The sequence below is a fragment of the Alligator mississippiensis genome, chromosome 11, assembly GCF_030867095.1.
Source record: "Alligator mississippiensis isolate rAllMis1 chromosome 11, rAllMis1, whole genome shotgun sequence".
NCBI lineage: Eukaryota > Metazoa > Chordata > Crocodylia > Alligatoridae > Alligator > Alligator mississippiensis.
Window position 1 is genome coordinate 47073681 of NC_081834.1, and position 15027 is coordinate 47088707.

Consider the following 15027-nt stretch of genomic DNA (forward strand, 5'->3'; position numbering starts at 1 on the left):
CATACTTCCCATGAGTGGAGCACGAACAGTGATATCTTCCTGAGTCAGAAGGCAGCCTGAAGCCTATCTCAGAAGGGCAGGTGAAGATCCCCCAAACCCCTTTACCAAATAGAAATCTAAACACTTAAATATGATACAGTAGTACTAAGATCTGTTGCCCAGGGGAATAAAGCATTCAGGAAAGGGCAGGGTGGTTGTGCTAGAATGGGCTGTGGAAGAGATGTCACTAAAGGATCGATCATTATGCAGAGGTCTCCACTGTGATTCTATTTTATAGAAATACATTACAGAGGAAGGAGTACAGTAGGAACGAGTTTTCTGAAGCCCTGAGCTAAGAATCCTTTAGCTGCAGGGCACTGGAGGGGGAACATAAAGAATCAGCAGATGGAGACAAGGCCCTTCAGAAGTGTTTCTTTAAGCATTTATCTGTTCTGGATTGAAGTCTCTCTGAACCACAAGAGTCAGACGGAAAATCCCCATTTGACCCAGTCCAGCTCATCCTTCCCTTCTACCGAGTCCAGAAAACACCAGTCCAGGGAAACTTGGACTCCAGTGACGATGCCCAGCATCCTGCCGTGGGACTCCAGACCCAGTCTGTTATAGATGATGCTCCCCAGAGACTCCAGCAATAGTGGCAATGCGGGAGCAGACATAATGGGCGAGTGGCACCTGCTCCCCTCCTCCTGTATTTTCCTCCTCACAACGGCTGCTTTTGCTTGTTCTAGCCTATGAAGATTTCCAAGCAACTGCAACATAAATCCTGCAGCATATCATCTATGACTTTGCAAGGAGGATTACAGGAAGTCAGTGATCCATAGGGACTCTCTGGCCAGGCATCTGTCAGTGATGCATGGGAAGGGAGGGGATTTCAGTCCAAAGAGAGGAAATCACAGGGGTATCGGGGACTTTGAATGTGCCTTCTCCCTTCTAACAATTTGGTGTGAGGCATGCAGGCACAGAAGTAAGGTGGAGACGCTTCTGGGCTTCTTCTCTGCCTGAGGTTTCCTAGAGAAAGCCGAGCCAGGGGTCACCAATGAGATTAACGGCATCTGCTGTTGCTCTTCAACCCCAGACATGAGCACTGGGTAATCAGAAGTTGACTAACAAAGGCACAGGAGAGGGTCAGTAATTGTGTTTTTCCCTTCCCTTGGTACTTGTCAGGGTGAGGTAGGCTCTTTGGTGTGCAATGAGGTGGCAGCTGCGTCTGAAGCTCTTCCCACACTCTTGGCATTGATAGGGCTTCTCCCCCATGTGGACTCTCTTGTGTCTGGCCAGGTCTGAGTTTACAGCAAAGCTTTTCCCACAGTCAAGGCAGGGGTAGGGCCGGTCTCCCATGTGGATGCGGTGATGCCGGTAGAAGTCCGACCTCTCACGGAAGCTCTTCCCACAGTCTGGGCACAGAAAGGGCTTCTCCCCCGTGTGTGTTCGCTTGTGCCTGATGAAGTTTGAGCTCCGACTAAAGCTTTGTCCACACTCGGGGCAGCTGTACGGTTTCTCTCCTGTGTGGGTTCTCTGGTGCCTCTTGATGTCGGAGGTGCCCATGAAGCTCTTCCCACAGTCAGGACATAAAAAGGGCTTCTCCCCTGTGTGGCTTCGCTGGTGCCTCAGGAAGTTGGACCTGTGACTGAAGCTGCGGCCGCATTCGGGGCAGGTGTAAGGCCTCTCCCCCGTGTGGGTTCTCTGGTGTATGAGGAGGTCAGAAGTGCCCATGAAGCTCTTCCTGCAATCGGGACATGTGAAGGGCTTCTCCCCCACGTGGCTTCTCTGGTGTCTCAGGAAGTTTGACCTGTGGCTGAAGCTCTGCCCACAGTCAGGACACACAAAGGGTCTCTCCCCTGTGTGGGTTCTCTGGTGCACCAGCAGGTCTGAGCTCCGGGTGAAGCCCCTGCCGCACTCTGTACACTTGTATTTGTCTTCACGTGCATGGAGTCTTGGTGGGATCAAAATGTCTTTGAAGTCCTCACTATCATCACCACAGCAAGGAGAGATACCGCAAGTGTCCACTAAGGGGTTTCCCTGCTTGAAGTCTGTACATAGATTGAGGGAAGCATTCCCTTTGGATTGCACTGATGACTTCCCGCATGGTTCAGCTTGCTCAGGACCTTCCTCCTGAAGCATCGCTTCCTCATTCTTGTCCACCACCCCTTCACCTACTGGGACAGAGACTATGAGTCACTGAACTATGTCTGTGCAGTTTTACTTAATGCACCAAAAAGACTTTGAAACCGGTGGGAGATCCCACTCATGCAAACACAAACACAGTTGCAGCACTGTAAATGGGAAATCTCGTGGTGTGTACATGCAGCCAGAGGCTATAGCAGTGAAGACAGTGAACCTCAGAGGAGGATGGGGAAAGAGGGAATCAACCCAAACAAATGCTTGGAGAGTGATCAAGGAATTCAGTCCTCTACAAGCCCTTCCCCCATGGACAAAGAGAAAATGACCCATTCTGTTTCCACAGCCCATGCGACTTTGCATGGGGAAGGGGGTTTCTGGAAGGTGTCTCTCAGACGGGATATCTGGGAGTGACATTTTGCCATGAGGGCAAGACAACTGTTGGATACTATTCAGGCCTGGCCCAGATGAGGCAGACCTGAGGTCTCTGTGGGAGTCCTGACAGTCTTTGTGTCAGGCTAATCAATCCCTCACCCATGAGGATGCTCCTCAGCATCTCACTCTCTGTGGAGTATTGCAGATCCAGGACCCATGGCTCTTCCCCTTCTTCCATCTGGGAGACCACATCCAGTCTGGGAATTGGAAATCCTACCAAGGAAAAAGTGAACAGGGGAGACCAGGGATTGCTACTTATGCAGAAAATATTTGTTACAATGCTCTGCTCTGAGACTCAAAAATCTTCAGGGACTAGGATCCTTGATGGCTCCAACACATTGATGGTAGTAATCCTTTTACTTCTCATTAAACCCCTGCAGACCAGAGCACCCTCCACAAATCAAGTCAGTGCCACAAAGGATGGGGGAACAGAGGTTCTCTGTGTTTTCATGACTGAATATGGACAGATATACACAACACTCCTTCCTGCTTGACACCAGGAGCATCCCAGTGGTGTCTTTCATCTTCCTGTTGCAGGGGATATGTGGACTGTCTCACATGCGCTCACAGCCAATCTGTCTGACAACCAGTCTGTCTCACGTGGGCTCTCAGGGAGATGATGGGACTGAATTCTTGTCAAACAAGGCTGTGTTTTCTCTAGGGAATGTGGCAAGCAAATCTGCCTGCAGTTCAGCTGACCAAGTCAGCTGCAGGGTACACAAGGCTCTTGAAGCCTCGCTGCTGTTTATGAGGTTAATTAAACCACCTGTGAATGGGATCCTGGAAGACCCCTGGGGAGAAGCTCAACCTAGTTGCCCAACCATTCCTCTCCCTCCCCAGCTTTAATACCTTACCGAGTGAGGCCACCGTCTCATAATTCTCCTGCATGACGGCACTATAGAGGGCTCTCTGGCTGGGGTCCAGCAGAGCCCATTCTTCCGTGGTGAAATACACAGCCACCTCCTCGAAGGTCATAACCGCAGATGTAGCCATTTCTTTCCCCGTTCTATGAAGTGGCTCTGGAGTGAAACATGGAAGTTATTCTCTGCTCTGTCAGGGTAAGAAGGGAGATCAGGAAGATATCTATAAGACCATTAGTCCTTTTCTCACCCACATCCTACCCCCCTCCCCAACCTCTTTCCATGCAGACAAAAGATCTAGACTCAGCGGTTTTCAGGCTGTGGTCTGTGGATCCCTGGGGGTCCACAGGTTGTGTTTAAGGGGTCTGCAAAAGATGACTATGATCAATCAGAAGTATGTGAATACCCACACTTACAATTCAAAGGGATCCACACCTCCATTTTAAATTTTTTAGGGGTGCACACATGAGAAAAGGTTGAAAACCACTGATCTAGACCTTGCAACTGGCAGAAAAAACCCAGGCCATTTTGTTCCAGGACAGGCCCAGCTTTTCTCACCTGACTTACATCTGCTGTATATTTTTCAATGCCTTTCTTTTGAGACAGACAAGGTTCCTTGGGTGAATTTTGAGACAAACTCTGGAAAACTCTGGAAAAGTTCAGAATCAAAGAATCCATAATGTTTGTAAGATTGATATTTGAAGGACTGTCCCTGGCATCTGTGTTAGCATCCTCTGAGAAGTGGTAGGCACTTTCTTCACATACCCTGGAACCGCAAGAAGTCTTTGCATCAGATACACTCAGATCTCATTTTTAAGGTTTTCTTTGCTATGGTGACAAATAGAGACCTCTGCAGAACAGCTGAGAGTTTGCTCCAGGTTCTTCACCCTCTCTCCTAGTCACAGTGACACGCTACACATTTGATAAAGGCGCTCAAGGAAAAATCTTTCTGCTCCATAAGTATGCATGTGTGTCCACAGGACCGGGAGAGGATATGTTTCATGCTTAGGGCAAAAAGGTAAAAAATCAGGGGAGATTTTACAATATTGAGGAAATGATGGTTTTCTCCTCCTCTCTCCCTTTCTGTATTAGGCTGTGCATGCATTGACATTACTGATGAAAGAATATGCTTTGTTTGGGCCAGAATCAAGGCTTCTGCATTGTGCCAAAACACAAAGTCATATGTGGACAATCAGAAGACAGGTCAGGCATTGAAGGGGTACTGATGAGTTCTTCTTTGAGACACTTTGGGGCAGATATTCAGAAGTGCTGATCAGCTGCAACTCAAATGGAGGAGACTGGGATTTCAGCTGCTCTGAAAGGAGATTTACAGAGTTCCTTAGACCTGAGGCATTCAAAACCTTTGACAAATGTGGCCAGATTGTATGGATGTTCAAATGCCCTGACTTGGGGAGGTCCTAGGCCTCTGTCACTCACCCCGTTGTGCTCTGGAAATGCAGCATTCAGCAAAAGACACATCCTTTTGCACTGTGCACACGCACGCACACACGCACACACACACACACACACACACACACACGGTATTGCCCATTATCTTATTTTAGCCATAAAAATAGCCACAGGGATTCTTTCCTACTGGTAATAGGTATTTCCACCTTGGTCAGTAAAAGAGCCTCCCTTCCAGGGTCATGAGAACAATCCAAAGAGGTAAAAATTACTGGGCATTTTGGGGGGTTTAAAACTTAACTATGCAGCACCTGAAAGGCTTGGAGAGGTTTCTTTGCACCGAGTGTTTCTTAGTCTGAACATCAGAATATCAGGAGAAAGAAGCATCCTCTGGAGGAGGGGATTTTTGAAGGGGCTTCAGTTCCTTTCACACCCTGCGTTTCCACAGGCTCTTTCCATGCAGATTTTCTAACACCTGTCACACAGGCAGAGCACTCTGCAGGCCAGGGCTAACCCCACTGAGATGACTTTATCCTTTCTTTCTGTGCAGGGCAGCTGCAGGGAAAGGGCCTGGGAGCTGGTCACCTCCTTACCCACTACCTGCTCAGCTGCCCCTTCCCATCTTGCTTCCCCCCACTTTTGCCTCTCCCATTCTCTCTGGCTGAGACATTTAACCACAGCCCCATGTCCAGGAGCATTCACTCTCAAGTAGCCAGATCTGCTCTGTGAATGCTACCGGGAGCAAGAGCTGTGTGTGTCAATAAGGACAGCAGCTCTGGGACTCGCAGAGCAGAGATGGGTGCAGAGGGGCCCTGTGTGCAGAGCCCCTGCCCTGCCCATCCCAGCCTTTTCCCTGAGGTCTGTTCCCATTACCTGGAGTCTCCGGCTCAGGAGCTGGTGTCAGCAGAGCCCGGGGCTGCCCTGGGGGCTTGTTCCACCCACAGAAGGTAATCCATCTCTGAGCTGGGCACTGAGGGGCTTGGATAAAGGTCTCTCTCCAGCACAGACACCACCAGTCTGGAGCAGCAGCTGCTCAACTCCAGCTGGATACATTAGCTGCATCTGACCTAGGAAGCTCATACACTGGAGCAGAGAAAAAGGGAGAGGGAGAGGGACTTAGTAGTAGCCAGAGCCCTCTGGCGGCTCCAGGAAAGGAAAATTCCCTCCTTGAGCTTGCCTCAGGACACACACACAGCTCAGGGGAGGTCCAGCCCAGACCTCCATCACCTTCCTGAGCAGAGGGAAATGCTGCAGCAGTGATTCTCACCCAGGGTGCTGTGACATCTTGAGGTGCTGCAAGATCCTTCTAAGGGTGCTGCGGGGTGCCGTGCAGTATTAGCACTGTGCAAACACCGACATGTGCTTCACAGGAGAAATCCAGAGATTTCAAATGGGAATCCTCGGCCTCCAAAACCGTCTCCCCAGTTCTGGTCTTTGTTGAGTTCTTTGCAACACAGGAATTGCCCCATTATTTTTCTGCAGTCAAAAAAAGAGTGATGGCTAAGAGCTGGCGTTCTCAACCTTTTTAGACTTTTGAGTCTAAAAAGCTTGAGAACCACTGGTCTACAGTGAATAAACCAGCAGAGAGATGTGCCTCAGTAGTGTCATTCAGGGCTCTGGGCAGCCCCAGCCTAGGACCCAGTGTCCATTGACCCTGAGTGTCTTTTAATTTAGAGACCTTCTGATGCAGTCTTCAGGCCTTCCTGGAGGTGCTCTTTCTTTCCTGGTTCCTATCAGCTCCCACTGCTTCGGCAAAGGTAGCAGGCTGTTCTTTGTGGATCCCAAGTCCCCCTACAGCCCCCAGCTGCTGCTGCATAGGCACATAAGAAGCAGGCCATGTAGGCTTTGAGGAAGAAGTCGCCTCTGTGTGATAAGGTCCAGCCAAACCCTAAGGAAGGACACTCCAACCCCAGCCAGGGCATCAGGAGATGAAGGAGCCAGAAACCAGCAGCCTCGTTATTCAGCATTCCCAATCCTTGTACGCCTGCAAGATGCTGCAACAGCTGCACCAGGACCAAGTGCATGTGTCAGATAAGGCCAGAAAGCTGATAAAGTCCTCTGTGAGTGGCCTCTACAGCTGGGTGTCCACAAAAGTTGAGCAGCTGAGAATGAAGAAACAGCTCCCTGCCATCAGGTCTACAAAGATTTGAGCTGCCCTTGGAGCTGGTGGTGCCTGAGGAACTGGCCAAGCTCATTGTCACTGCCATCTTTGGGAGCGCTCCGTAAGGGACATCTCTCCCCTTCCCCCTGGGTACAAGCTGGCTAAGAGAAGAGGAAGAACAGGAAAGGAGAAAGAAGAGGCATAAACTCCAGCCTGAAAGAGACCCTGGTAACTGCCTTGCTCAAGATCTTGTTTTATTTTATGATGCCCAGAACCCTGCATAGCTACTTGTTGTCCTGTGGGCCAGCTTTGCACACAAGCTACTCAACCAAAAGAGCTGGTTCTAGGAGCTGAATCAGCAAAGAGATGTTTTCCATCTGAGATAACAAGACTCACAGTGTCTGAGAGAAATGATGGAGGCCTGGTAATGTCACCAATAGGGAAAAACAAGGGAATTCAAACTGGAAAGACTGCATGCAGAGCACAGTATTCTAATGCAGTATTCAAAGTATTTGACAGGGTGCTGTCACAATAAATCAGGTCCTTTGCAACAATATTTTGCTGTTGCATGATTCATTTGTCTCTGGGAATAACAATAGAGCTAGGCTGCATTTGGGGATGTAACATTAAATATTGAGAGGGTCACGTCATGCATGATTAAGAACTGCCTTTTCACTATTTTATATTTGAAAAAAACAATTACTCAAGGGACTAAGGGGTTATGCCCCGCTCTAGAGACTTTTAATATAGAAATGCCATTTCTTCCTAATCAAGAAGTTTCCTTCCTGCATATTATAACTTTTAAAGATCCAACTCCTAGTACTGGAGCAGGATGGTCTATTTAAAGGGTTGCAAATTCATTTTGAAATAGCCAAGAAACTCTGAGGCCAGGAAATGATTGTGAATGGTACTGAAGAGGTCAGAGGAGAATGCTTGGGGATGTATCACAATGACACTAACACTTCCTTAGCTAATGATCAAAAATTACCACTAAGTTGTTGCCAATATTTGTTCTGTATCTTGTTGGTATTGTAAAACTGATTAACCAGCTCAGATTATTTCTGATCATTTCAGATTATTAACCAGCTGTGATTATCTCTCACTGGCCTGACTATACATGCTGAACCATGAAGCAGTGAAGTCATAACTCTCATTGCAGGGTTGAGCTCCAAAGCCGTGAAGTCATTGCACCAATATAGCATAATCATAGTCCTGTGACAAAGACAGCCTAATACAGCCCTGTGACATCTCGATCTTTCAGCCAAGATGGTGCACAGAAGCTGGGGAAGTCTCTACCCTACAGCCAAACAGGCTCAGACTGCTGCTGTTCACAGCTGTGTAACACACTGGCTCTCTGTCCTGCTCTCCCTCTAGCAGCTCTGGGCCATAAAAAATGGCAAGAAGCATGCATTGTGATTATATTCCCATAGCTGCTACTGCTGCTCACTGGCATTGTCCTCCCTCAATTTAATTAGTGTTGTTTTCTTGGGCATGCCTGTAAGGAAAAATCTAAGGATGCAGGTGCATTTTTTAAAATTCTTTTGAAATGCCTGTCACTAGTCCAGAAATGTTATAGCTAGGGGAAAAAATTGCAGAAGCTCCACCCAATTGCAACTGATGTGAACAATGCACCTTCTACAAAAGCTGCTGAGAGCAGAACCAATTTAGGGAACCCCTACATTGTTCTGCTCCAAGACTCACCTGCTGCCCACCACTTACTCTAGCAATAAACTGTCTGCAGTGGGGAGCAGGAGCACAGCACGTGCACCCCCAGAGGTGATTTCTGCTTCACCTTGTAGGGGCACATGGCTCTCCTATCTATTTCTCTGGAAGAAGATGCCTCCTTGGTTCCATAGAAAGTGCCTGGATCTCGATTCACTCCAATAGGAAATTTTAACCTGTGGTAAGATGCCTCCATCTGCTCAGAATCCTGCTTCCCCCTGACTTACAAAAGGTGTAAGTGTGTTAAAATTCTCTCTTAAAATTAATTGACTCCTCTGTGAAATCCTATGAAATATGAACTTTCATTTCTACCCAGGAGAACTTTTACAATCTTTTCTCCAATGCCTGATGAAGGGTGTTTGTGTCTGAAAGCTTGCAATTAAATTTTTTTTTTTTGCAAAAAATCTTGTTGGTCTAATACAAGGTATCATCTCTACTACGAGTCCTGATTGCCTTTAAAATTCTCTGGACATAGCAAATGGACACGTGCATGGACAGCATAAAAATGATCGTTCCTTCTATCACGAATAGCCCAGGTATAAGACCACCCACCCAGAACATATGAGACTTGGATGCTAGGCCTCAGCATCAGGGATTTGAATGCACATCTCCTCTAAACTAAGAGCACCCTAACTTCCAAGCTATGGGGCAGACAGGGCTGTGTACAACTCTCACCTCCCCCTCACCTCTTGAGACTGGCCCACAGGAAGGGACAAGGATAGAGTAATGCAACAAGGGCAGCAAGCAAGCAGGGGCCTAGCTCTGTGGTCGAGATAGGCAGGCACTGCGCCTTACACGGTTGGGAACCCTGGGCTTTATGCATTTCACTGAATGCAAAGGGCCTCCTGGGCTACTGAGTCCAGACCCTGCATTCTCAGGCAATCACTAACCTAAGGAATCATCCAAAACAGCCACTTCAAACCCTCATTCCCAACTACACAACACTCGTGCAGAGCTACCAAGTGGTATGTTACTAGTCTCCTGGTACTATTATTAGGGAAAGATTATTGTGTCATTTGTTGTTGTTTTAATTAAGTATGTTATTTTTATCCCCGCTGCATTGCCGATATCAACTGAGGTTCTGTTTTTGTCACCCATCTACAGGAATATGCATGCACATACATACTTCTGTATCATTCTCTCCGCTTTTCTTAATCACACCTTCAGGAGCTCTGTCAGCATTTCAGCCTTTACCCAGTTATTTTATTTCAATGTATGACTTTTCCCCTTGGGGCGCTCAAAGCTGATACACGTAATTTAAAATGAAAAATATCAAATTGATGAACTTCTGCCAACTGCAAAGAGCTTTCTGCTACTGAATTAATCAGGACCTTTCCAACTGTTGCCCCTAGAAGAAAGTTTCAATTTTAATGAAAAATCCTCATTCAAACTCACTGCAGGACCACAGGGTCTTGTTAAATTACGTTATAGTTATAATGTACATCCAGTCTTTCCAATAAGCATTAGAAAGACTTGTATTGGTCTCTGGAAGAGGAACAGAATGATGCAATGGATCTGCTTCCCTATATATCTGTTTTTGAGATATAATATCACTGTCAGTCACCTAAAGTATTTCCCTGTTGACCACCACTGTAGTAAGAGAGCATTATCAATGATCTAGCTTGCTTGAGGTATTTGTGTGGCCTACTAGAGCTTATAGATTCTGCTGAATCTGAGCTTTTATTTGAAAAATGAAAAAAAAAATCCTCATTGTTATGAAGGAGACCATCCAAATGCAAAGCCCATGTGTCAGCATCATCTTCCTGAGCTTGGAGCGAGCATGAGACAAAGGCCATATGCGATCTGAACTCTCCCAACCCCGGTTAATTCTGTTTTATGACTGGCAGTCCCACTACACCTGCCAGCATTGGCTGTGTTGGTATGGATGGTTTTAGCAGAGGAAATGAGGGGAAAAGGCCTGGGAGTGACAGCTGTGGGAGGTCATTGTTGTGTGCTGCTGCACAGAAGGGAATGCTGCAGAAAAACAGAAGGCCTGGTCCAGAGACTGGGCAGGGAAACAAAGAGGAGGATGAGGATGGATGAGACAAAGGGACAGGGAGCAGATCTCCCTGCTGCTGCTGTCCCTGCCCCTTCACATGATGTCAAGACCCTGAGTGAGAGGACAGCAGTCATCAGAAGTATAAGGATTGGCTCATAAAATCACTGGGCATCCCTGGTGTCTAAAATGCTCCACAGCCCTTGCACCTGAATACCTGACATACACTTCTCATCACCCCCAGCTTCCTGAGACTCCACAGAAAATCCCAGCATTAATGCCTCGTGGGTAGCAGCCCAGGGAAATGGTTAGAGGAACAGGAGGGATTTATTTCAGTCAACACTTGGCTTTTCTTTATTCTCTCCCCTCTTCAATGTCCCAGCAGAAGGGAGAGGACCTAGGGTTGAATCTAGGAGGGGCTGACCGATGCTCCAGCTGTTCTGCTTGGAGTTTGCTAGACCTGGCTTAGACAGAGCATCTGGGATCAGTTTGGGGTTTTTGATTGCTGTCTCCCCAGCCCAGAGATGGGCGGCTGGGTATTCCTGCACCCAGTTCCACGCACGCCCGCGGGAGTCGATGAATGTGTTGTTCATCTCCGCCAACCACTCAGGGGGCTTGGAGAGTCTTTCTGCCTCATGGACTTTTTCGTGTCTCATCAGACTCGAGGTCTGAGTGAAGCCCTTGCCACACAAGGAACATCTGAAGGGTTTCCCTTCCGTGTGGGTCCTCTGATGCCTGATGAGGACAGACCGTTTCACAAAGCTTTTCCCGCAGGCCTCGCACTGATGGGGCTTGTTTCCCGTGTGGTGTTTGAGATGTGCAAGGAGGTTTGATCTGTGGGTGAAGCATTTATCACACTCATCACATTTATAGGGCTTCTCTTCTGCGTGGACACTCTGCTGGATCATCAGATCTGAGTCCCGAATGAAGCATTTCCCGCAGTCGCGGCATATGTGGGGTTTCTTGTCAGTGTGGATTCTCCGGTGTGCAAGAAGAGCTGAGCTCACGCCAAAGCTCTCCCCACACTCTGAGCGCACGCAAGGTCTCACCTCCAGGTGGATCCGCTGATGGGTGAGGAGGCCTCTGCTGTCTCCAAAGCTCCTCCCACAGTCAAGGCATTTGTGGGGTCTCTCCTCCAAGTGGGGTCCCTCAGGAGCCATAAGGGTTGAGTTGTCCCCACCTTCCCTTGAGGTCTCCTTTGGATGCACTCGCTGGTGTCTCACGAGGTGTGATCTCACACTGAAGCTTTTCCCACAGTCGGGGCACTCATAAGGTCTCTCCCCTGTATGGATTCGGTGATGCCGGGTGAGGTCCGAGTTGTTACCGAAGCTCTTCCCGCACTCGGGACATCGGTAGGGCTTCTCTCCTGTGTGGGTTCTCCGGTGGTGAATGAAGTTGGAGCTCTCACTGAAGCTCTTCCCGCAGTCAGGGCAGGTGTAGGGTCTCTCCCCTGTGTGCAGCCTCTGATGGGTGACAAGGTGGGAGCTCACGCTAAAGCTCTTCCCACAATTGCGACAGCTGTAGGGTTTCTCTCCTGTGTGGAGTCTTTGATGTCGCACAAGGGCTGATTTCTGGGTGAAGCTTTTCCCACAGTCGGGGCATATATAAGGTCTCTCTCCTGCATCACCTCTCTGGTGACCTGTGAGGTCTGAGCTCGGACTACTGTTCTTCCCAGAAACAATGGGTGTGCGATTCTTTTCTTCTTTTGTCCCTGCTTGGTTTCCTTGCTGCATCTCTTGGCCTTGCTGACTCTCACAGCCTTCTGCTTTCTCAGGGAAAATGTCCCCTTCAGCTCTTCCAGATACCATCCCGTGTGGTTGCATGTGCTCGGGACCCTCCAGCTGGGGATTCTCCCCCTCTGTCTCACTCGCCATCCTGTCACCTGCTGGGACAGAGAAAGAAGCAGACCCAAACTGTGGGGGAGATGGAAAAAAATAGGAGGTAAGCCACCCAAATCCTTCTCTAAAGCAGAGAGGTGGAACCAATCCTGCCTCCACATCCCATCCAACCATGCAGGGCAAAGAAAGCGACTACCAGGTGTCAGCCAGAATAGGAGGGGGACCAGGAGTGACATCTGCCTTTTTGATACAACACCTTTCATCTGCAATCCTGATTTGAGGAAGAGGAGGCAGAACTGGGGAAGATCATAGGGCTTCAGGGTGGGGGGGATCCCAGATGTTAAATTCACTTGCTGGTCATTTCAGAGGTAGTTTGACCACACCTGGGGTCTCCCGTTTCACGGAGCCCTGGAAATCCACAATGGACAGCTTTTCCTCTCCCTCCATCCAAGAGCCTGTGCTGGGCTAAGGCCTCAGAAACCCTGGCCTGTGAGGAGAGAACATGTGGAGGTAGGATTTGTTCTGTTTTCACAGAGTATCTAGTTTAACACATGTTTTTACATGTTTTTAACCCCATCTCGATTTGCACCAGAGAGCAGAGGTAGGGGAATGGCACATGAAGAAATGGGAACATGGTCATGGAGACCTTCTGGGAGACTCCAGGCATGTCAGCACCATTGGAAGAGTGTCCAGACCTCTTTTAGCTCTATATAATTTGTCTGTCTCTCTGTATCCAAACCTCAGTGTGTTCACCAAGAGTCAGGCCCCAGCCAACAGCAACAATACATCAGAACAACACGAATAACAATTTTGTCCTGCTCTAGCTCCCTTCTACCGTGGCGCTTTCCTTATTTCATCCTCATTAATATTTCATCTCATGCTGTCCAATGCCAAAACAGCACAGGACCCTCTACCCAGTGGGGACTTGGGGTACCCCTCACCGGACTCAAGGCATGCTCCATAACTTTTGTGAATTTAATATTACAATGCTTACCTCCTTATACAGGGACTGGCAGTATGGGGGTGGGTATCATTTAGGGAGGAATCAGCTTAAGCTTGGCTCATCTGCTTAGTTTATCTGTGTATCCTCATACCTCAAGGCACCCTTCAAAGGATCCGGCAGAGTCATAAGGTTCTTCATCACCCTGGGTGAAAATCACTGCTCTCACCCAAGTAGGATCAGAAATAAACACGATCCTAAACTGTCTCCAGTAACAAGAAGCGCACACGTATGAGTACACGCATGCACACATGCACCTGCACCCAAGAATTAACTCTTGTACTTATGGAATAATCTGTCTTCCCTTTGGAATAATTCTCTCTTGTTGCCCTTTCCCACCTCTCTCTCTCCCCCTTTCTCTTTTCTTCCCTTGATGGGACCCTTGCTCGCTGCCCCATCTCCAGGAGCATTTTCTCCCCTTAGCTGAATTGGCTCCTACCAGCACTGCCCAGAGAGAGAGCCCTGTGTGTGTCAGCGAGGGCAGCAGCTTTGGGTCTTGCAGGTGCCCAGGGAGAAGAGACGGGTGTGGAGGGGCTGGGTGTGCAGACAGCTCCTGTGCTGCTTGTCCCAGCTCTTCCCCGAGGTCTTTCCCCATTACCTGGAGTCTCCAGCTCAAGAGCTGCTGTTGGCAGAGCCCGGGGCTGCCCTGGGGGGCTGGTGCCAGCCACTAAGAAAGTCCTCCTGGGGCTGAGCACAGAGGGGTTGATGAAGGTCCCTCCCCAGCACAGACTTCGCTGGGGGAGTAGTGGCTTGGGATGGAGCCGCAGTGTGTGACCCAGGAAGCTCAACCTCCATAGGCTGGACAGAGAGAACAGACAATAAGCCTCCTCCGCTCCAGCAAGCACTAGTCAGGGCCCTCTGGCGGGCATATCAAATGAAATCCTTCTCTGACTTCCCAACTCCTGCAACCCAAGGCACTGTATAGGAGAGATCTGGCTGAATCCATCCCCCCTGAGCTCAGGGAACAAAGCAGAGGCAGAGCTGAGACTTGGCTTGAGAAATGCGCGATCCTGCTGCCATCCACAGGTCTGGGCAATGCCCTGGCGAATATGCCCATCAGCTCCATGGGCCAGGCTCCTGCAGAGTCTGCCCCTGAGAAGGGGATGGGGCGGTGGGGGACAGGACCGCAGCTTCCCATCCCGGGCAAGCTGCTGTAACGCAGACAGGTCCCCAGGGCCTGCATTGTGCTGCGGACTCCTCCAGCCTCAAAAAAGAGCCAGAACTGTGTGAAGAGGTTGGCCTACTGTCCCCACCTGCCTTCAGGCTGTGTAGTCTGGGTGACACCCCTCAGAGGCACAGCACTGACTCCTTCAAGCTTTTTCCATCTCTTTCAGCTGACTGAGCATCTTCGCTCCAAAAGTCACACATCCATTTTTCTCTGTCACGTTGCTTGAAGTTCTAGGACCCCGAGATACAAAACTGGGAATGCTGGGCACTAAAGCTACACTGATCTTTTCTTCTGGTACAGAACAAATGACTGGTAAAGATTTGTTTTCACTACAAAGTTTATCCCGCCTCACTCCTGGGTACTGCCCCCACTCAGCTCCCATTCA

The 15027-nt window shown here is 49.0% G+C and overlaps 1 protein-coding gene across 9 annotated transcripts; it reads right to left on the reverse strand.

The window, feature by feature from the left end:
* Positions 1-254: 254 nt before the first annotated feature.
* On the reverse strand, positions 255-14248 carry LOC106739073 (zinc finger protein 300). Of its 9 annotated transcripts, none has more exons than XM_019499107.2 (6): positions 14073-14239; positions 5691-12521; positions 3978-4176; positions 3405-3569; positions 2650-2763; positions 255-2153 (listed from the first exon to the last, which is right to left on the reverse strand). In XM_019499107.2, the coding sequence occupies exons 4-6, from the start codon at positions 3541-3543 to the stop codon at positions 1123-1125; spliced, it is 1284 nt and encodes a 427-aa protein (XP_019354652.1). In that variant the 5' UTR covers positions 3544-3569; positions 3978-4176; positions 5691-12521; positions 14073-14239; the 3' UTR covers positions 255-1122. The 9 variants fall into 9 exon arrangements, with proteins under 9 accessions (XP_019354652.1, XP_014454396.1, XP_019354651.1 ...); XM_014598910.3 differs by having other exon boundaries at positions 255-2150; positions 3405-3600; positions 3969-4176; XM_019499106.2 differs by having other exon boundaries at positions 3405-3600; positions 14073-14238.
* Positions 14249-15027: the final 779 nt, after the last annotated feature.

Excerpts from the sequence above, each read along its gene's own strand:
- LOC106739073 (XM_059714223.1), bottom strand. The coding sequence starts at position 12,648 with ATGGTTGGATGGGATGTGGAGGCAGGATTGGTTCCACCTCTCTGCTTT.